We start from the raw sequence: 22,471 nt of genomic DNA on the forward strand, positions 1-22,471 counted from the left end.
TCTGACAGAGGCAGAGAGAGAAGAGGGGCTTCCAGGGTGGGCCAAGTTCAAGGACAAGACAGAGCAGAGTGGTACCTTAATGGACATGCTGGAGGACTCAGTGCCACACTCAATGATCAGCAGGAAGCTCCCATCCTGCTCATTCTTCTGGGGCTTCAACTTGAACACCGGCATCTCTCCTGAGGAGGCCGCACAGATCTTGAGCCGCTCCAGCCGCACGTAGGGAATCTTAGGCTCACTACTGAAGGGCCTGTGGCAAGAGAGACACCTCTGGGTCTCTGGAGGAGCCTCCTCTGACCCCAGCCTCTAAGTCAGCTCCTCCAAGATCCCACATGCCGCTACTCCAGATCGCAGTCCCACCCTGTGCTGGCCCACGTTTCACTCTCCTGCCCCAGGGGAGCGCTTTGCTCAAAGAAAGGGGAATTCCTAAAGAGGGAGGACCTCACACAGAGTACATGCCCCCTGCTGCGGGAGCCAGGATACCCTCCCACAAGATCCCAGACTCCCAACCACACAGATCCCACTTGAGCATCTGGGAGTTGAAGAAGATGGTTGCAGGTAAACTTCTGCTTCTAGTTAAGTCATCAAGGATGCCGACTTCCTGTGCCAACCTCCCAGGACATGAAGTTGGAGGGTGAGAGAGGGAGATTGGGCCAAGAGCCTGTTACCTGATACTCTGGTTCTCTTTTGCATCCAGCTCCAGGGCTCCTTGCTCAAAACTCTCATGCTCTAAGGCAAAAGACAAATACCTGTGATGTACATTTATGACCCATACCTTCCACTCATATGTCCTACTCATACCGTTGGCCACACACCTGTCACACAATTGTTACCCACACTGTAATCATTCGTAATGGTGGCATCCTACCATGGCTCTCCTTCCTGAGAGGGGAAGAAGGTCACCTTCTTTTAAAAAGACAAACAGGGACACCTGGGTGGCTCAGTCGGTTAAGCATCCAACTCTTGGTTTTGGCTCCCGTCATGATCCCAGGGTCCTGGGATTGAACCCCACGTCAGGCTCCACGCTCAGTGGGGAGTCTGCTTGGGATTCTCTATTTCCCTTTCCTCTGCCCTTCCCCCCACACGCTCTCTCTCTCAAATAAATAAATAAAATATTTAAAAAGACAAACAGAGGGGTCTCTGAGTGGCTCAGATGGTTAAGCATCTGTCTTTGGCTCAGGTCATGATCTCTGGGTCCTGGGATCGAGCCCACGTTCGGCTTCCTGCTCAGTGGGGAGCCTGCTTCTTCCTCTCCCCTACAACCTCCCTCCCTTACTTGTGCTCTTTCTCTCTTTCAAATGGGAATAAATAAAATCTTTAAAAATAAATAAATAAAAAGAAAAACAGATATGGGGTGCCTGGCTGGCTCAGTCTGAAGAACATGCGACTCTTGATCTCTGGGTTGTGAGTTCAAGCCCCATGTTGGATGTAGAGATTACTTAAATAAATAAAACTTAAAAAATATTTAAGAAGTTGGGCGCCTGGGTGGCTCAGTCGGTTGAGCGACTGCCTTCGGCTCAGGTCATGATCCCAGGGTCCTGGGATCAAGTCCCACATCGGGCTCCCTGCTCTGCGGGGAGCCTGCTTCTCCCTCTCCCACTCCCCCTGCTTGTATTCCCTCTCTCGCTGTGTCTCTCTCTGTCAAATAAATAAATAAAATCTTAAAAAAATATATTTAAGAAGTTAAAAAGTTAAAAATAAATTTTATTTATTTATTTATTTATTTATTTATTTAGAGATTCATTTATTTATTTGAGAGAGCGAGAATGAGAGAGAGTACATCAGAGTGGGGAGGGTCAGAGGGAGAAGCAGGCTCCTCGCTGAGCAGGGAGCCTGATGTGGGACTCGATCCCGGGACTCCAGGATCATGACCTGAGCCGAAGGCAGTTGCTTAACCAACTGAGCCACCCAGGCGCCCCTAAAAATAAATTTTAAAAAAACAAACAGATAATACTCAGAGGCTATCTAGGGATGAGTATTGGGTCAGGTGCTGAGGGGCCAGCTTCTCATCTTCAAATTAGTTCAGAAATCTCTTGTTCTCCATATACTGGTGTTACCTGCTCTCAGCTGTCATTCTGTCCAGCCTCTGCATTTTCAGCCCAGTGCTGGGATTTTAGTACTGCCTGAGAGTCTAGTTCATACTCCATAGGCAAAAGGTTCCCTGCCGCCCTGCCCTGAGTGGTGCAGTGGAGCCTGTGTAGATGGGCAGGAGGCGGTGTGCGGAGGAAGGAGGGAACTAGCATTGACCAAGCACCCACTTGGCACCGGCACTGTCCTAGGCACTTTCCATGGGCAAGCCGGGTCCAAAACATTTAACTGCTTAAAATTTAGGGTCCCATTACTATGCAGTTAATAAGAACCAATCATTGTTCAGTTGGTCTTTCAGTCAGTGCGAAAAAACAAGGAGAAAAATTATTTCCTTTTTGTTTATTAAAGGTATAGGAAATAGAGTGGTCATTATGGACTAAATATGTATCATACACTAAACAGAACAAGTCCCAAATCCTCACTCGGTGGTTGCTTTCAAACTCCCCGACGAGCCCTCGCCTATGACAGAAGAAAGGAAGCCCCATTTGAGGAGGTGGTGTGGGTAGCTGAGAAGAGAATCAGAGCCAGTGTCCACTGGTCCAAATTCCCTTTACTCTGGGGCACAACACGAATCCAAAGGACTGCCGGGCGCGAGGCAAAGCAAGGCCAATTCTCGTTACTACTAGCAAGTGATCTCACTGTAGTTATTTGTCCCGGTGGTCTATGAAGTAGCTATGATTAGCCCCATCTACAGAGAAGGAAACCAGCTCAGAAAGGTCAACCATAAAAAGACAGAACTGGTTTTCTAAGTGACATATACCTGACTCCAAAGTCAGATACGCTCTTTTCCCTAAAATATTTTGCCAAGGCTAGCCCTTCTGAGATGAGTGCTCCCTGCTTCCCCCGCCTCTGACCCAGACCTCCAGAACTCTTTGCATGGAAATGTTACACGAGGCTAAGTCCCGGCCACAGTGAGGGAAACAGAAGAGGTCCCAGTAAGTCAGTTCTGGAGGGAAGAAGTGAACGGAGCCTGAGAGAAACGCTGCTCCCGCCTGCCCCTAGCCTGCCTCCTGCCCTGCATCTGACCCGGCAGTGCTGAGCTCACGTCTGTGGCCAGCACGGGTGACAGGCTGCTCTGCTGACCTGTGCCTCACCTTTTGGGTTCTGGTACTGCTGCAGAGCCATGGATGTGCTGACCGCTGGCGCCAGGGGAGGTTTCTTCACACAGAGGTTAATTGGCTCCTCCAGTTCTGCAGGCATAGCCACATCCTTGGAAACCTCCAGACCCGGGGTTGTGGGGTCTTGTCCCAGAGAGTCAGTGAAGCGGGTAGAATCCTCACTTTCCATCTTTCAAAAGCAAAAGGCCAACCAGAATCAAAGAAATCAAGCGGCTTTGCTGTTAGTAGTCATAGAGCTATGAAGCTAAGGCCAGGATAAGCCCTTCAGGGGCCACCCTGTTGCCCAATGATGAGCAGAGGCAGTTGAATGTCATTTCCCCGGGACTTACCTTACACAGGGCATTCCCAAGAGAGGGGTCAGCCCCATCTGCAGGGCACAGGCTCCCTCCAGCTCGGCCAGAGCCTGGACTGCAGCTGGAACCACTTTCCGGTTGCATGTCAGCTGCTGGAGGCATGCTCTGCAGAGGACAAGTCGCCAGACTCGGCACAGTCTGGGTGAGACCGGACATCGGGTTGGGCCTGGCCGGCAAGTGATTACTTCCTAGGCTTGGGATGGCCTGGGAGGAATCACTCATCAGACCGGGCATGGGCTGGGGCACGCTGCGTATGAGGCTGGGTATGGTCTGCAGATGACTGACTGTCAGGCTGGGCATAGCCTGGTTTTGACCGCTCATCAGGCCGGACACAGTTGTGGGCGTGCCGCTCAGCAGGCTTGGGACCATGTGGGAAGGGGCAGCAGTCAGGCTGCTCACGCTCTGGATCTGTGGCTCTAGGGTCCTTGCCAGCCTGGTAGATGACAGCTCCATCTCCAGCGTGTTGGAAAAGCCCATGATGCTCACTGAAGTGGAATGCTGCAGGAAGGAACACAGGGCAGAGTCAGGCTTTTGGCAGGGGATGGGGGAGGGGTTGAGAGATGCAGCCCGAGAGAGCGCCCATGCTCAGATTTCACTCTGGCCTCAGAGTCTAGGAGCTGCAGGGAACTCAGACGACTCATGAAGTCCTATTCCCAATCCCCTATGCCAAGGAGGCTGCTAGGCTCTGACAGAGAGGCGGACACAGACTGAGGACACTCCTGTGCATGTGTGTTTGTGAGACAGAGACGAAACTGTGGGAGAGTGACCACACACACACACACACACACAGCCACCATCAGCCCACACGCCTCACCCCCTATCCAGTACCTAGGCAAAGGATCAGACTGTGGGACTGCCCTCCAACTTCACATTCCCCTCTGACTACACCACTAATGCTTTCTCATCCCTTCAGGCATTCCTGCGGGCTAGTTTCTGCTACATAAAAATGGAAGGAAGTCCAGAAGGCTCAAACTCTGATCTGCCTCAGGCCTTCTCTAAGATAATGCCAAGGCCCGAGGGGACCCAATCAGTCCTGGGGAACCTGGGCCAACTCGGCCCTTTTCACAGGCCTGTTCAGATCAACTCCAGAACCATTAGCATTAAGGGAAGGCTTTGACCAAGAGATATGAAAGTCTTTCCTAGCCCCACTCGATCTGCCAAAGACCTTCTAACTGGAGGCAGAGAACATCAGAGCAGCTAGGTCTTAATATAACCCAGTCCAGACAATCACTGGATTAGGCCATAACTTCCCAACCCCAAGAATTACTTTCTCCTGTCTAACTGCTTGGTGATGTAGGGAGAAGAGACGTAAAGGTTCACAAAGAGAAGTTAAGACATACAGATTTCTGCACTGGATGCACTCTGTTTCTCAGATTGGAGAAATATATTTGATGGAGGGGGGACAGTGAGAGACTGGTTCTAAATGTAACCTTTAGGAATTTAGAAGTTTGATATCCCTGCCTTTTTTTTTAAGACTAAAGATAGAACAATTTGACATCTTTTGAAAGTCAAAGGGGAAACAGAGTAAACCTCTCTAAGCTTCCAAAATCAGTGTCTTCAGCCTTTCCCTATGAGTAACATATTCAAATTTCCACAGGAAAGTAAATACTTCAAATATCTTCTCAAGTTTCACTATAAAATTAGCAAAGCCATTTAATGGTGAAGAAAAGGCTGTCCTCACCTCAGTGAATGTCACTCCTAGTCACCCAGTTCAAGTCAGATGCTAGGAGGGGAAGCATTAGTGGGGCATCCCTCCTCCCTCACCCAAGCTAATTCCAAACCTCATCACATTCTACCCCTTAAACAATTCACACATCTTCCCACTAATTCCTCTCTCTATTGCTGGTGCCCAAGCCTGGGTTACACTCCCGTATTTTCCCAGACTACAGCAGTAGCCTCCTCAGTGGAGAAATATTTTCAAAACACAAATCTGACCACATCATTCCTTTGCATGAAGCCCCACAGTGCACTCCATCGTTCTTACGACAACTGTGAAAAAGACTGCCCATCCCCTGTCCTATTCACACAACAACCCTCCCATTCTCTGAGCTCCAGCCACTCAGACATTTTTTTCAAACCCTGAAACATGCCAAGCTCTCCTTTCACCTACAACCTTCATCCCCTTCAAACAGACTGCTTCCCCTCCATGGAACATTCTCCTATCCCTGCCCCCGTACCACTTACATCCTTCTAAACTCAGCTCACCTCTGATTTTTTTGTATCAAAGCCTCTTTTCATTCTGTGGCCCAGACCCCATTCCTCCCTTTTACATTCTTTTAACTCCCTTTTTTTTTTTTTTTTTTGCTGTATTTTAATAGTTGTGAGACCATTTGATGGATCTCTATTTTCCCCATAAATTGTAAACTCCACTAGGGCATGGATTTTACCTATTTTGTTACCCACTGTATTTCTAAATCCAGGAGCAGTGCCTGGCTGAATAAATGAATTCATGAGCTGCTTAAAATTAAAAAAAAAAAAAAAACAAAAAACAACAAAAATGTGTGACTGTTCTACAAATCTTAAACTAAATAAATAGCAGCTTTGTTCTATTAACAAGGGGGTCTTACGTATTATTGAGCACTTATTACATGCAAGGAAATTTGCTAAGTGTCTTGGGTACATTTCCTCACTGAATCCTCATCACAAATGTTAAAGGGTGGTTGTGAAGGTGACAGGAATGAATCCAGGTAAAGGTTTAGGACGCTGTCTGCCACATGGCAGGTACTCAGTGACCCCCAGCTACTGCTGCTGCCCCCCAGTGTCGTGACTGTTAGTGTTGTTCTTGTGGCCCGAACTCAGTAAGGCATCTGAAGCTTTTTATGTAATTGAACACATCACTTTGTAAATTTCCATTTCCCTTTATTTGTGCTCACACATAGAAATGCAACTGATTTTTGTAGATTGACCTTGTACCCAGAGACCTTGCTGAAGTCGCTCGGGGAATTTCTGTGCACACAAATCATGTCATCCGTGACTAGTTAAGTTTTACTTCTTCCTTTCCCTGCATGTGTTTTTCAGCCTTACTCTGCCAGCTAAGTACGGGAGGACCAGGTCAAATGGAAGTAGTAATAGTAGCCATTCTAGTCTCATTCCTGATCTCAGGGGATCCTTTCAATACTTCACCAACTAAGCATGATATGTGATGTGGGATTTTTACAGGTTAAGAATCCAGATCTCCGGGGCCTACGCCACACTCTTGACTGTGGCCTGTCTGTCTAAGCCCTTCTCTGTATGAACTCCCCCCTCCCACACTCTGCGCTTCAGCCTCTGTCCTTCCCTCGCCTGCTCTCCTCGACCTTCTCTCTCTTCCTCTCCTGTTTTTTTCTTATCATCTCTTTCTCTTCTCTCCCAATGCTTTTCCCTTATTATTTCACTGTTTTAGCAAAGTTTATGTGTTCTATTCTTAATTCTCAATTTTAAAGGCAGACAAGCTAAATATAAATGCCCTTTGTCTCCCCAAAGAAAAGTTTGTTTTTTCTATGTTCCTTGGTAGTTCAGTAGTGTTCAATAAAAAGGCTCCAATTTGCTCTACAGTCTAAGTCCTAAGATAAGGAATATCGAGGGGAAGGAGGTCTGGGGAGACTACTCAAAGCGAATTGGGTAGATTAAGCATGGAAGAGCTATCTCAGACATGCCGTGACCTGCCTCCCTTGGCATCCCAGCTGTCCTGGTTATATGCTACCACAGCTTTCTAAGATACTATCTTTCCTTATCTACGGACAGGAATGCCGGTAGATGGCTGCAACCCCTTTTGTAATATATGACAGTCTAATCCTTTGAACTGGTTTCTTTCACCCTTTCCCCATTTGATATGTATATTCCCTGCAGCTCTGGTGGTCATCTCATCTGCTAATGACATAGATGACTCTATGAGATTCTTGGTGCCAAGCATGAAGGGCACCCAGGTCTACCTGGGACAATTCCAATTGTTCCCATTCCAATAATGGTCAGGTGCTATATGTCACAAAATAGGCACAACATTAAATTCCTACAGACAAGAACTCCCCAGATTAGAGGTATGCTATCTCCACCTCTATCTCCAGATTAGAGGCATGATATCTTTGTAGGATATCAACTCCCTTGTCCTGATTACTTATTGCATATCATGAAGTGTGACGTAATACAATGATAGAGGAGGGCATGCACACTGAGCCATGGAAGAACTATGGAAATTCTATCACAGTTTATTTTGAGCTGGGCCTGCTGAACCTGCTCCTATAACACCCAGCACACAGCACAGGGTCAATAATATGTCCTAAGATCCTGCAGACTAGACTAGTCTTCCTCATGTCCACATCCACAGCCAACATCCAGGAGACCAAGGCTATCAGGAGGTGGGAGGAAGCTCTGGTAGTGGTAAAAAGAACCTGAGAAATATCCATGGGAGAAGTCTGAGAAGGATCTCAGAGAAAATGCAAGGAAAGTGCCAGCCCCACCCTATTTCTACAGGTTATACAAATACAGTGGCATTTCGGGAACATAGGTACACTGTGTGTTGGTATTTTTGATACTTCATTTGGCTCTCTGGAGCGAAGAGGTACAAAATACAAAAAGTAAAGGAACTATTTCTTGTGCAGGAAGAAAGAGAGGATCGAGAACCTCCATCCTACTCTGCTGCCAGGGATACCAGGTGAGTAGGGAGAAGGGGAGGGCCAAATTTCAGGGCTCGGAAAGGAGGCTGGGTCTCCAGGGACTGGAAGGAAGGACGGGGCTTCCTGGGAGCATGCCAGGCTTGGGAACATGGCCGCACTTGACATCTGGTGCCGCACACACAGGAGGAGCTCATCAGTCCATGGAGATGATGCTGCCTGCCCTCTCTAGCACCCAGGATTGTTCAGAGGTCAAATGAGAGGAGGCAAAATGATATGGCCAGGTGTAAGGTCTGTATAGGCAACCACTTCCAAGTTGTCAGCTACATAACAGACACCTTGCCTTCTTCACATACAAAACCTACAGATTTCATGAGGGAAAAATATGTATTTTGAAGTTTGCAAGTGAAAATAAACTATTTTCTCGTTCAGGGGAGGAAGAGAAGTCAAAAATGCCAAAAACATTCACTCCGATAATCAGCTCAGGTCATCGCTGGGGTACGAGGGGAGCTGCCCTGAGCCTCCTCACTTGCATCTCCTTACTTGCTCCTAATTTTCTCTCCTTTCCCCGTACTTGTATGTTCCTATCTCTGTCCCTTTCCTCTTCTTGTTTTTCTTCCTTGATCGCTGTTTGCCACCTGCCTGACCTGTGACCTGTCTGAACCACCTGCCTCCATACGTTGCCTGACCTGTGACCTACCTGAACCGCCAGACCTTCAACCTCTTCTACTAGTCATTATGCAGTTCTTCACCCACCTAGCCTGTCTTCTGTTTGACCTCTGCTCTTCTACCTGCCGCCTCCCTCCCCATCCTCACCATTCAGATCTTGTTCTGGAAGTCAATGTGCTTACATTATTGAGATGATTGGTACATGGTGTTGTCAAAATTCAGAGAAAGCACTGTTCCTTCATTCAACAGAAAAGGAAACTGAGACACAGAGTGATGACACAGATTTCCCAAGCTTATATAGGCCAAAGACTAGGAATCTGGGCCCAGCCTTAAAAATCTACTGGCTGGTCTTGATTTTGTGTCATTAGCCAGAAAGCTAGTAGTCTAGTAAGACATGAAAGAGAAGTCAATAAACAGACACTTAATGCACTTGCCCTGAGTTTAATATAAATTCCAGGTTCTTACAGCAAGATAATATTGCTGGGGATAAAGTAGCACAAATAGGGTGGTGTTCCACAGAAATTAATTTTCCAAATATCTGAAACATACCTCTTTCAGTAAAAAATGCAATTGGCTTTAAAATATCTTGAATAGGAGTACTTCTAAAACTCTACACACCACCTTGTCATAATAGAGTACATGGAGCCTCATGAGACCATTCCTTAGTGACATAAAGGAACTTGGATGGACCTCTATCGCTGGAGTGGGCTGTAGTTCAGTGATGCTTTAAGGCCTGTAGGGCTGAGCCTGTACTTTCACCGAATGACCTCCCAATGTGGCACTTGTCCAGGTGATGTTTCCTGTCTTCTCCCTTGTCATTAGCTGCATTACAGAAGTCCTGACTTCTTGCTTCTACTCTGCTTACTGCTCTAATGTAGGAAAATGAAAATTTCCAGAGGAAACTATATAACTAAGCTTGTGGTCAAGACCTCTGACTAGACACCTGAGCATGGACTTATGATCTTATGCCGAATAGAATGTGTGGGCTTTGTGACTTCTGTTCTCGTTGCTGCTCTGAAGCTTCGCCTGCTCACTTCTGGTTTTAGGATTTTGCCCCAGTAGATAGAATTATCACAGACTGACCACCCTGTAAACATACAGAGAAGAAGGGAGCAATGACTTGGAAACTGTGTCTTGGAAACACAGAAGGCCTTCACTCTGGTTAAAGGAAACAGATAAGGAGACAAGGATTGAGGTAAACAGATTTGTGAATTAAATCTTGGAATATTTGAGTGTTTCGACAGCTTCAGATCAGGTAGACTGGCTGAACATTAGTAGATCTTCAAACAACTGAATCAGATACCTGAGGAAAGAACTAACTTTCCTAGCAGGTGGTTTCACGAGTTGATTTTTAATAGCAAAGTTGTTCTTAATGACAGTGAGCACTCCCCCCAGCTGAATGAAAAGCTCTTGTACAAATTAAGGCTATTCCTGTGGATGCAACTATGGTAATATATGCTAACTGACCAGAGTCAAATGGGAAAATATTCATGGGTGGTGAAGAGAGAAAAACTGAAGGGTGCCCAGCACCCTGATGATTCAGGGAAGACAGAAAAAGCAAAGAGGATCCCAGAGTCTGAGGGGGAAGGAAGAGAAAAGAATGAGTGGAACCCTCAAAACCCAAGCCTTGGAGACCTAGGAGAATGAGACCAGAGATATTTTTGGCCAGGCCAGTGTAAGGAAATTTAGGGCCCTGTTTTCTCATGGACCAGGAGACCTTGACAAAGATCTTGGATTTGGTGAAATGAGTGAATGAAATGAGTGAGTGAAATGAGGCTAGAACTGAGGAAAGAGCCTAGTTCCTAGAGGCTGTAAAATTCAGGGAGCCAGACCTGGGGAATACTTGGCTGGCCTCTGAACAGGACAGAGCAGATCTCTATACAGTTCTGCAACTGCTGACCAGAACCCAGGCTGTGCCCTAAGAAAGCCTCCCGAGGCCTGGGAGGGTTCTGAGCAAGCTCTGCTGTTGAGGCCAGGCTTTGAGGGAATGATCATTGCTGGAGTTGAGAAGCCATGATTTGGCCCACAGATGTGGATCTGGAGACTGTGAAGGCAGGACACCCTGTATTTCCTTACGTAAGCCGGGATTTAGAGCATGAGTTTAAACAAGATACTTCCCATCTCTGGGCTTCAATTTCCTCCTCCACAGGTTAATGTACCTCTGAGTTATAAGAATCAGATTACGAGCTCAGGCATCAGAGTGCTTTGGTAATGATGTGAATGCTCTTCGTGTGAGTCATTATCCCATCCTCTTCTGCATCACTCTTACTAACATGGACCACAGGAATGCCTACTGCTTAGGCACTATTTGCTAAAAATACATCTCAGACTCCTCTGAAGCCATAAGCAGTATTCTGGTGGTCTCTCAGTCCCCTGTGGGGGATGTGGACCACATGTGAGCAGAAGAGAGGTCCCCCTCGCAGCTGAAATAGGGCTCGGACAGCTCTCTGTGATGCCTACAGCCTTGACTCCACGAAAGCTTTGAGGAGGAGAGCGTGTGTGTTTTTCAGCAGTCGACTTGTTCAGAAATACAGATGAAGTCGTCAAAATGTCTTCCGGTTTCCACGGGGATATAAGACCTTCTATGGTCACGCTGTAACTGTGGTCTCTCTTCAGGGTGGCTAAACCAAGATGAGGCAACCACGAGGGCCAGACAGATGTCAAAATTCATTCCAGAACACCCTGCTGAACGCAGGGAAGGTAGTGGGGGAAGCTGCTTCTGAGACTGCAGAGCTCAAGGCACCAGAAAACCCATTCGAAAACTTCCCTATCTCACTTTTCACCAGCAGCTCAGTTAGCACCAACTCGAAAGTACGTGTGCACAGCGGCTGTGCTGTAACTGAAGTCCTCCTCATGGAGATGGAACATCAGTCGGCAGCTCAGAGCGTGAATGAGTCCCTGCGGAACACCCACAGAGGAGCCTGGTGCCGCAGCTTCCTCCGGTCCGTGGCCTTCACACAGACCTCTGACTTCCCCGGTCCTCGCAGGTCAGAACAGGCTCAGGAGTAGGCTGGAGGCTAAAACACTTCGACCAGACAGAGATAACCAGATGAGGCTGGGTCCTAAGCCCTCTCCCTGGCAGGGCCTCGGGCTACTCCAACGAGTGTAAAGAAGAAAATCCAGCAAGTCGGAGGCCAGATGGAGTCCTGGTTCTCCCACTGCAGTGCCCAAGGAGAGGCAATCTAGCCTAGCCCCTGGGGCACTGCCACAGTCAGGAACCCATGCTCTGGTCCTAACTGTGCCAATGTTCTGCTGTATAGCTCCTAGGTGGGTCACTTAACCTCTCTGTGTCTCAGTTTCCACATCTTTCAAAGGGGAATATGAAAGTGGCTTCCTCATAGTACTTCTAGGATAAACAAAGAGATAAAATGGAATAATCCATGTAAAAATCTAAGGGAACAGGTAGAAAAATGCTATGCAAAGTATTATCACATTCAATGATAAGATGCTCAAAATGTTGTTCGGTGTCCTCAATCGTCACGCCCTCCGCCATACCCAATCCCAGCTTCAAGGCAATGAATTCCCTCAAAAAGAAAGCCCTTTTTCTTATTTTAGTAGCTTTGGGTCTAACCAGTACCTCTCTCAGCCAAGTAGACCCAAAGGCTCCTCTGGGCCAGGATGGCAACACTGAGGTTCCTTTTCTGGGGAGTCCAAACCATGAAGAGGCCTATAAAACATCAGGAAGGGGCCAGGCCACCTGTCCCTCTGAACCTCTCCCTGAACCCAGGTTAATAAGGGGCAGGGGCAGCTCAAAAAGAACAGTTAAGAGCTCCTAGGACCTTCACTAACCCCACCGCCAACCGATAGCCACACAGTCGGGTGGCATCCCCTGATGCTCAGAGAGCCCTGTGGGCCAACGCACGGGCAGCACAGACTCCACGTTTGCACATGGCTCACCTCCTTTCCTCTGTACTGTGTATAGGAACAGAAGCAAGCCCCATTAAAGAAGCAGCGGCATTTTCTGCATGGCTTCTACTACCCCTTGAGCACTGGCAATCCCCGTGTTTCCTTCTGAACTACTGACATCCAGAGCTAGCTACCTTCTGGGCATCTTCTTATGTAGCTTCCACAGGAGAACACCAACAATTCAAATTTAACTTTTTCCTCCCCCCAAATAGGCCCTTCTTCCCATGCTCCCATCTCAGTGAATGGCAACCCAGTGGGCAAGACAGACCTGGGTGTCAAGCCAAAGGACTTTCTCTCCCTCACTTCCTATCACCAATCAGACTCCAAGTCCAAAAGCTTCTGTGATCTGATCTCTTGAAGTCTACGCTTCCTCCTTATACCCATTGTTACAGGTTCCATTCAACCTTTCCTCGTTCCCCTCTGTACTATTTTGGTCTCCCTTCCTACAGCTAAAGTGACCTTTCTAAAATTTAATTCAAACTATATCCCTCCTTGCTAAGAATTCCTCCCTTCACTCCTCACAACCCCCAAGACTGAATGCTAAACTCTAGAGCATAATTTACAAGGCCTTCCAAGTACTCTGGTTCCATTCCCATTCCCCAGTCCACCTCATGTTCCCACCAGGCCAAGTTATCTGAAACCCCCCTAAGTGCCCCAGGCTTTCTCTCACTTCTGGGCCTTCCTACTAGCCATTCCCTTTGATTATTTAGTCTAACCCTCTCCCTCATCCCCCTTCAGTAGCCTAACTTCTTCATACCTCAGCTTATAATCATGCATGTCCCCTAGGAAGTCCTCTGTGAACAGTTTTTCCAGTGTTATGTGCTCCTTCTCTACACCCCAGTGACTATCCCAGCACTTTATCACATTTATTGTTGTTGCTTATTTAACTGTCTCTCTACTAGTTTGTAACCTCCAATGTGAGACTCTTATTCACTGATATGTGCCTGACAACTAGGAAAACATCTGGCACACACTAGGAGACAAATCTATATTTTTTGAATATTGAGTGAATAAATAACTGGATGGATGGGTAGGTAAGTAGCCCAAGTATAAAAAGTTAAACTCATGAGAGCCACAAAGGGCCCATTTATAGCATCTCTATGGCCTCTAGGCCAAACCGTTTCCGACAGGGCAGGACAGGCCCAGCACAGACCAAAACCCACCAATACCAGAGGCCTAGCCAGATTTCAAGAGCCACCAGGGATTTCCAAGTTACAATTTCATCTTTGCCATCCCTTACTTTTCTGAAGTCTCTTCTCATGTATCACAGGGATAGACTAAGATATACGTGGCGATGGTGCTGGGGGAAACACGGTGAGGGGCAGGTACACAGAACAGCTGTGGAACTGGGGCTGCAGAGCCAGAGCCTTATTCAGGGCTGAGTGTGCAGGCTGAGGGGTACCCAACACATGACACAGCTTCAAGTGCATGGCTAAGAGGAGGCGCCAGGAGGCCCGAGGGTACCAGACCAGAGAAGGCAACAGGATAGTGGAACAGGGCCAAGAAAGACAGGGAGGGCCAAGTGAGGTTCCAGCTAGGAGGATGACAGGGGGGAGGGTGAAGGGCAGGGATAAGGGGAGGACAGCCGACGAGTTGTGGGATTCTGGCTGATGGCCAGAGTAAACGAACACCTGTAGCAAGCAGGTAAATTGGTGGACAGGAAGGGCTCCAGCAGCTTATCTTCAAGAGCTCTCAGCAGCCCTAGCTGCTCAGCTACCCCCGGAGGACACCCCTGCAGACCACTCACCCGCCAAACTCCACTGATGCAAATTCTGAAGCCAATCAACTTTGGGTCATGCAGCCACATAAAATATTTTCCTCATTTTTGTTGCAGAGAAAAAACAGTTCAGTCTTTGGATTCTGACAAACCTTGTTTTAAATAAATGTCAGCCCTCTCATGTACTAGCTATAGGGCCCCAGACCTCAGTTTCCTCAGCTAGAAAATGGGGACGGCCCCCTCACAGAACCGTGAAGCCCCAGGCACCATTCCAGGCACAGTGTAAGTGTGTCATAAATTGGCTTTCTTTCCCTTTTCCTTCCCCCTTCCATTCTAAACGAAGCCCAGTTGGTCCCGTTTGAAGTGTGCGTGCGGGAGTGGAAATGGGCGTGAAGGAGGACCTACGCTGCTGACTTATTAGGCCAGAAGGCCTGAGTCGGGGCTGTGTAATATCCAGGGATGGAACGGGGACACTCCTTCCCCCACCCAGTCATCCTCATCCAGGCCCCTGGGGTCTTGGCTGGCAGTGGGTCCCTTGCGGTCAGGAAAAGCAGGCTCCATTAGTACCTTTCTCACCACATTTGGAGAGGGGTGCCGGATGGTGCCATCCAGTGCGGGTGCACCGGGAGCGGTTTCCTCCCCAGGCGCCTGGGGCGAGCTAGCAGCCGTATTCTTGTCAAGAGGGAGAGCTGGCTTTGGGCCTTCCGATGCCGGGGCCTCCTCTGAAGCCTGAAGGAGCAAATAAGAACTTGGGTGGGTTTTCCCGCAAAGAGCAACAACAGCGGCAAAGGCTGATGCCCACCCTGCATTGCCTATTGTCACCAACTACGCATTGTGAACTGCTGGAAAATTTTTCAGAAAGACCCTCTCTTCTAAACTCTTCGTGAGACTACCTCTTAATATGACAGTCTTAGGACAGAACCCAGACCGAGAATTCTGGGCTAACTCTGTCATATTCACCAAAGCAATCCTAACACGTTTGACTTACATTTCGCCTGTGGTCCTCAATGAACCCTGGACCTTTCTCTGCCATCCTCAGGATGATTTCCTATCTCCTCAAAGGAACTGAGCCTCAGAGGGAGACATTTGAAGCAGGATCTGACATTGTCAGTGCTAAAGCATAAATGGGAGGCCTCATATTTTATAATAAAGTAAAAGTCCATAGAGCTGCTTTGAAGATATAAATGTGATTACAGATTTAAAGGAGACACCACGGGGGGAAAAGTGAGAAAGGATAGGGAGAAGGGGCTAGAATGGGAAACTCTGGAAGAAAAGAAAAGCACGGGTTACGGATGAAGATGTGGAATGCAGCAAAGATCCCAGAGGTACAATCTGCACCTCCTCAATTGGCTCTTAGCGGAGAGAAGAGAGGAGCAGTATTCATCACCCGCCTAGGGAGAGAACGAGGCCTCTCCCACTACAGTCAGCAGACCGGGATCCAAGTCTTGGCTCTGTCACTCAATGTTCTATGATCTCTAGGCAAAGTGCTTGCCCTCTCCAACCCTCACTTCTGTGCCTATAAAAAACAGATGGCAATGCCTACCTAACACTGTTGGTCGGATAAATAATACAGTATATACAAAACATACCTAGCTTCGGAGGTTTGAAACAAATTTTAAGTCTATAGCTGTGTGGTGTTACAAAGATGCGGCCCACTAGTATCTGATGCATACCCTCTCTCCACTCCCTCAGCTCTCCCCTTCCATCTGAGAGTCATACGTTCCCCACAAGGGAAGTGGGAGGTTACAAAGATGAGACAGCCTCCCTTCTGTCCCAGCAGTGGCAGGAGTCTGGCACAGCTCAGAAGGTTCTATGGATGGACAAGGTCCCTAGTGTCATCTGGGAGGGCAGGGCTAAGCCAGGCTACTCTGGAGAGTACTGAGCCCAGATCTCTGCCGGGACTACTGTGTTTTCGGGAACTTTCCTGAGATGGGCAGTAGAGTCCAGGGAGGACTTGAAATGTGAGTGCTGAGTTCAAGGCCACCCTCAGATGAAGAAACCGTGTTCCCGTGCCACCCCGTGATCGGGGAGGCTGTTTTTGCCGAGACATGTTCCCTGGCCCCAAGCCACCCTGAGGCTCACCTGCACAGCATCCTCTTGGCTCTGGGACTGGACGGGCGCTGGCTGCCTCACAATGTAGTTGATCTGCCCCACAATGGTTTGCTGAAGATGCTGAGGGGATTTGGTCTGGTTCAGTTGTAGGCTGGGCTGTTGAGCCTGAAGGAGAAGCTCCAGGTCCTTCTGCATCTCCTCCAGCTCAAATTTGTGGTGCATTATATCCACGTTCTGGGAACAGGCAGGCCCAGGAGGGCTGCCACGCTGACTCGAAGCCGGCTGCTGGGGCGGAGGTAGAGGTGGCGGCGGCTGCTGGGGTGGAGGTGGCGGAGGGGGCAGGGGGGGCAGCTGCTGCAGCGGCGGCTGCTGGAAGTGGCTGAGCTTCAGCTTCTGGTGGTGGCCGAACTGCACTTGGATAGAGGGGGTCTGCAAGGGGGGCTGGGCATGGGGCCCTTGCTGAACATCCTGCGGGGGCACGATGCATACGGGCTGGGAAGTCAGCTGCGGCCCGAGCCGCTGGGCTGGGTTCTCGTGCTCCCCGGACGGCTGGCTTTCCAGCCAGGGCTGCATCAGCTTTGGGGGCTGAGGATTGCAAGCCAGCTCCTTCTCCCTGGGCAGCAGGGGAGAGCACTGCAGAGACCCCAGTTGCTGCAGTGCCATCTCAGAGGGCTGCCTGAAGCCGTGGGCTGGGTGTATGCTGGGTGGGGGGACCTGGCCTTTGAGGGAGGGCGAGGCTGGGGAGCAGTGGGAGCAGCACGCAGAGGAGGAACACAGTGCTGGAGACTGGAACTTGTGCGAGGGGTGGCTAAGAGTCTCTTGCGGAGCCACTGGGGACTGGTGGCTTTGATAAAAAGATGACGGTCCCTGTAAGCTTCCATAAGCAGGAGTAGCTGCCTGGGACAGCTGTCCACCTTCAGTAGTTATACAGCCTGGAAATTCAGAACAGAGAGTGTTTCCAAAGGTAATCTGCACTTGTTGCCCACTTGCCGCTTCCTGCTCCTGGGACCAAAGGACATCATCCAATAAACCTGTACCAGGTGCAGAGATTAGCAAATTCAACCCTGATCTCCAAGACTCGGCCTAGAATGCTGCCAGCAATAGAATGAGTGTGGACCTGTGGGGGCCAGGGCATTTGAGAAATTAGCTCAGCTTTTTCCAGATGCTCAGTCCTCACTCTGTTTGTATCCCACTAGAGAAACCATGGGCTCCTTCAAACAGCACCCACTCCTTTTGAACACAGACTCAAACAAACAAAATAGACGTTGGGGCTGGGGAGATAGCATGCTGGGAAACTGCAAAGGAGAGAGCCCACCCTGGGACAAATGACCAAGTCTCCAAATATAGGTCTGGGGGGTTGTGTTTTGGGCAAGGAGGACGGAAGTAGTCGGGGAGCCCCAACATCATGTCAGTGACAAGTGCTAGCTTCATCCTGAGGTCTCCCGGGCCTTGCACATGAGTCTCCAGCTCAGTCTTGTGGCTTCTTCAGCTCATTGTTTTGATGAGGCTTACTTGGGGCAAGACTCAGCAACTTGAGGGCCAGAGGTGTGTTCTATTCACCTTTGGTCCCTTAGTGCCCAGCATGGGGTGCGGGCCCACAGCGGGGGCCCACCAAAGGTCTGTTGAATTAAATCAAAGGGGAAAGAGAAGCAAAATATAAACCTAAATATTATGCTGCACTCTGTCAAGTTCAAGGAACTTTCCTGGACATTAAGCACCCAGATGAAGGCAGCCAGTAGCCATTAGCATAACAAACCTACATCAGGCCAGCAACACAGGTACAACCTCAAGTTGTCTACACTCTGCCTAAGACTGAACACCAGGAAATCACTGCAGCAGGGAAGCTCAGAAATTATCTGCTTATATCTCAACTCCAAGGGGGGGGGTGTGTGACATGGCCCCTTTCCCTCCCTCCCTCCCTCTCTTTAATGCTGATACCCATTTTGTGCCTACACACACGAATACCCCTGTAGGACCACAGAGACACACATTCACCTGCACTGCCATCCAGCATTCTGGAGAACAGGGCCACTGTCTTGTCTCCTCTCCAGCAATGAAACCAAGGTAACAGGGCATTCATGCAGAATGGAAAGCTCAGATTTCAACTGGTCCTGTTACAAGAGTCCTGGGTTGCCACTGCTATTGAAGTTGTCCCCTCTCCCCAACCCCCCCACCCCCAAACACACACACAGAGGTCTGTGAGTGACTCCATGACCACTGGCAGTCTCAGGGAGTGCTTTCTCTTGGGCCTACGCTGACCTACCCAGTAAGCTAAGCAGATGTGCTCCACTCATTTTTAGTAATATGTAAAAGCCCACAGGGTGGGCTCTGGCTCACCAAGGGAAGCCAGCTGCTTGGTCCAGAAGTTAGGCTCCCAGGTGAATCTGATACTCCAGGGGGAGCCCGGATCTGTGTTACAGTTTGTCTCTAGCAATCGCTGCATCTGAAACACAATCTGACAACAGCCCAAAGGTCATTTCTGTGGACGTCGTGCATCTGAATGACAACTCCCTCTCTCTCATTCTTCGGACAGGTTGAAGGGCTTGGAGCCAGGGGTCTTTAGCCTCAGGTCTCCCATATGCTCATTTCCTTGTACCTTGGTACCTTCACATCCCTTCCCCTGCTCTTGTCCCCTCCCCCCACCAGCTGATCCCCTTCCTCTTATCCAGGTTTCTGGATTCCCTATACTCTTATCTGTTTCAGGCCTTGAATGGTTGGTAATTCTCCCTCAGGATCACCTGCCTGGTGGCCCTCTCAAGAGTTCCATTCATTCTACCATAACCTCAATGTAAAAGCCTGCTCTGAGCTCCCCACTGCTGTCCTTTCACCCACATGTAAAACTCCCATCCTCATCAACTGCCCTCCTCTTCCCTCATCCCTTGCATCCATCTCCTATCAACTCTCCCATGTATCCAGGACTTGGGCAAGTGTCCAACTCACCCTGCCAGCATCTAGTTAACCAATGTCCCAGTCACCGTCTTGGCCTCTTCTTCCTCCATCTCTTTAGTGCCAATCACCTTCACCTCTCTGTTCAGTTCGAGTAGCATACCCAGACCTCTTCTCCATCTAGAGACCTTCATCTGCAATGACTGACCCCTGCTCTAACTAGCTCTCACTCTTTCTGAGCATGCTCTCCAGCCTCACTGAACTCCCCAAGTCCCGCTCCATCAGTCCCTAGGGCCAGCCCAGCTTCCCATCATTTCCAGTAACAGTATCACTAGGGCCTAATTCCCTCCGCATCACGACTGTCCATTAACCTTAGGTCAATCCAGCCATCCCAAAGCCATGTTATCTGGGGTCGCTTCAGTGACCACTAACCTCGGGGGCACCCTGCTGTCTTTTTTCTTATCATTTCTTTTCTTGTTGGCTTCCTCTTCCACTATCCTCAGTGATTAAAGTCCTCACTTCTCTCCTCAGTTCCACTTATCCAGTGCCTAACTCTCTTATCACCTCCTACTTCAAAAAGGGTAAGAGACACAAAAAACAAACTGTCCCAAACTGGCACCCTGCCTACCTCCAAACATTATATGGAGACCTTCCTGTCCTCCCTCCTCAGAGGAAGTCTTGCCTTTTATGTTTAGGCTCAACTGGTTCCCTCTGCCTTCTCAGTATGCTCACTCTACCACATCTCTCTTTTCTCTATCATCAACCTCTTCTCCCAAATACACTTGTGCAAATGTCTTCCATACTTAAAATCAATCCCCCAACTCTGTCTGTTTCTCAAGCTACCTTATTTCCTTTCTTTTCACTTCTGTTTCTACTTCCTCCCCTCCCCTCAGTCCCCCCATTCTAGCTTTTCACCCTCCTGTCTTGCTGGGATTTCTTTCAAAAGATCACCTGGGACCTCCTGATTCCCAGATCTCAAAGCTTCTCTTCACTACTCATCCTTTTTTACCTAGGTAGCAACGATAACATTGACAGCTTGAAATTTGAAATTCTGTTAATTTCTGTGCACCACCCCCTCCTACTTTTCCTGCGATCCATCTTGGACTATTGCTTCTCACCCTCCTTCATTCTTCTTCTTCCTCTGTCTATGTTGAGAATGCTAGTATTTCCCTCGGTTCCAGATGTCTTGTCTTCTTCCTTCACACACTCTTCCGAAGTGACACCACCAATACCCCAGTGACTCCCACAATGCTATCCCCAACCCTGACTTTCCTTTTGACTTCCAGACCCATCAGTCGAAACAGATTTTGGACATCTCCTTTGAGATGTCCTGCAGGCACCTTAGATTCAACATATCCCAATATAAACCCCACCAATTTCTTTCAAAATTCTCGCTCCTTCTCCTGGTCTTCACCACCCTCACATCTTAATACCTCAACATCATCCTCAATGCCTCCTTCCCTCTTAGCCCCCATTTAAACACAAACAACTATCCATGGGATGTCCAGAACACTGCTAGTGTCCAGGCTCATGCCCAAATCCATGACCTAACACAGAACTACAAAATCTCCAACCTGACTTGCTTGAAGGAAAGCAAGACCATTTCAGTACCTGTCCTTGGCACTGTGGAGTTTGGTAAAAGATACGTTTCACTTACTAACCCAAAAGCAGTGATTGATGAGTTGGAGCTCTTACCAGCTCTTTGCTGAACAGGAAAGGGACACTGGTTTTGCTGCAGACAGCCCAATTGATGAAGTTCTGCACATGTTCAAACTGACGGTTGAGAACCATGATGCTCTGTAACTGCTGTTCCAGCTTCCGCTTTCTCTCGTTAGTAATGCCCTGGGTGTGGACAGAGAAGACAGAGTCCCTCATCCTGTTCTTGGACTTCAGTCTACCTGTTTGGGGAGTCTGGTGGCCCCGTGTCTCAGTGTGAACCCTGATGGGGTCAGACGAGACTGCGCCCCAGAAAGGATGACAGTGGGACAGACTGCTGCCATGGGCGGCAGAGGGACACAGGAAGGAAGGGAGCACGGTGGGTGGATTTTATAGTGCCAATAGGGAATGGGTGATAAATGAATGAGGACATGAACAAACGTCCACATCTCTCGGGCATAACTTGTTTCACGGCCCTCTCTTCTGAGGCTAGAAGCCTGCACAGTCCAGGAAGGAGTTGCCTTAAAGCCATAGCACTGATGGGAGTTTGAACTGACTTTCTGGCCCTTAACAAGCCATGCTTCCCAAATGAGACTGGACATTTTAAGATATAGGGAACAGTAGAGAGCTATGCAAACTGCACATCCGAATCCAGCTCAGGCATCTCTGAGCCCTGGGACTAGTTTGATATGTGCCTGGTTTTTGACCTAGGGAGAACACCAGCCCATCCATATGACCCATCTGTCCTCATATACCTCCAACTCCTCTATGAGCCCGTTGGCCTGTTTGTTCAGCTCATTCATCAGAACCATCTTGGCCATTTTGATTTGGTTTTCCACCTTCCTTTGTTGATGTTTCACCTCAAAAATCCTATAAACAGAACAGGACAGAGCATGGTGAGCTCCTCCCTCCAGGCCTATGAGAGCCTAGAGACAGAAAACATAACAGCCAACAACTTAGAGGCTGCCTATGAAGATCAGGGCCCAGCAGGCACCAAATATAAAGAAATGAGAACCTTCCTCCACCACCCTAACCTTGGTACAACCCAGCCTACTCGATCTAAGTGGGCCAACGGCCTGAAACTCAACCAGGTTTTCTCTAGGTAAAGCTCAGGTCCACACCCAGGTCAACCCAGCAGCTCATTGGTTACACAACATTGGAGATGGCACAGAGAGAGTGAGTCATGTCATCTGTTGTGTTAAAAAGGTGGATATCCATTAAACAATGCCATGCAGTAAAAATAGCATGCGCAGAGACAGAAAGTAGACTAATGGTTGCCAAGGGCTGGGGATATTGTGGGGAATGGGGAATGGACTACTAAGGTGTATCAGTTGTCTTTTGGGAGTGATAAAGTGTTCTAAAAGTAAACAGTAATACTGATTTACACAACTCCATGAATATACTGAAAACCACTGAATTGTACATTTTACAAGGGCA

At 48.7% G+C, this 22,471-nt stretch overlaps 1 protein-coding gene across 3 annotated transcripts in view; it reads right to left on the minus strand.

Moving 5' to 3' along the window:
- TRIM66 (tripartite motif containing 66) overlaps positions 1-22,471 on the minus strand; it is a 57,334-nt gene that overhangs the window by 9,073 nt on the left and 25,790 nt on the right. For all 3 annotated transcript variants that reach the window (XM_064577071.1, XM_064577072.1, XM_064577073.1), the window contains 9 exons: positions 21,790-21,904; positions 21,074-21,220; positions 18,830-18,947; positions 16,523-17,424; positions 15,008-15,169; positions 3,536-4,057; positions 3,183-3,375; positions 669-729; positions 76-250 (listed from right to left, as the gene is read on the minus strand). In XM_064577071.1, the coding sequence (XP_064433141.1) occupies positions 76-250; positions 669-729; positions 3,183-3,375; positions 3,536-4,057; positions 15,008-15,169; positions 16,523-17,424; positions 18,830-18,947; positions 21,074-21,220; positions 21,790-21,904 (2,395 nt within the window). The remainder of the gene's footprint in view (positions 1-75; positions 251-668; positions 730-3,182; positions 3,376-3,535; positions 4,058-15,007; positions 15,170-16,522; positions 17,425-18,829; positions 18,948-21,073; positions 21,221-21,789; positions 21,905-22,471) is intronic.

Source organism: Mirounga angustirostris, unplaced genomic scaffold (assembly GCF_029215605.1).
Source record: "Mirounga angustirostris isolate CCGP_5_RB_7025 unplaced genomic scaffold, mMirAng1.0.hap1 SCAF_13, whole genome shotgun sequence".
NCBI classification, from domain to species: Eukaryota; Metazoa; Chordata; class Mammalia; order Carnivora; family Phocidae; genus Mirounga; species Mirounga angustirostris.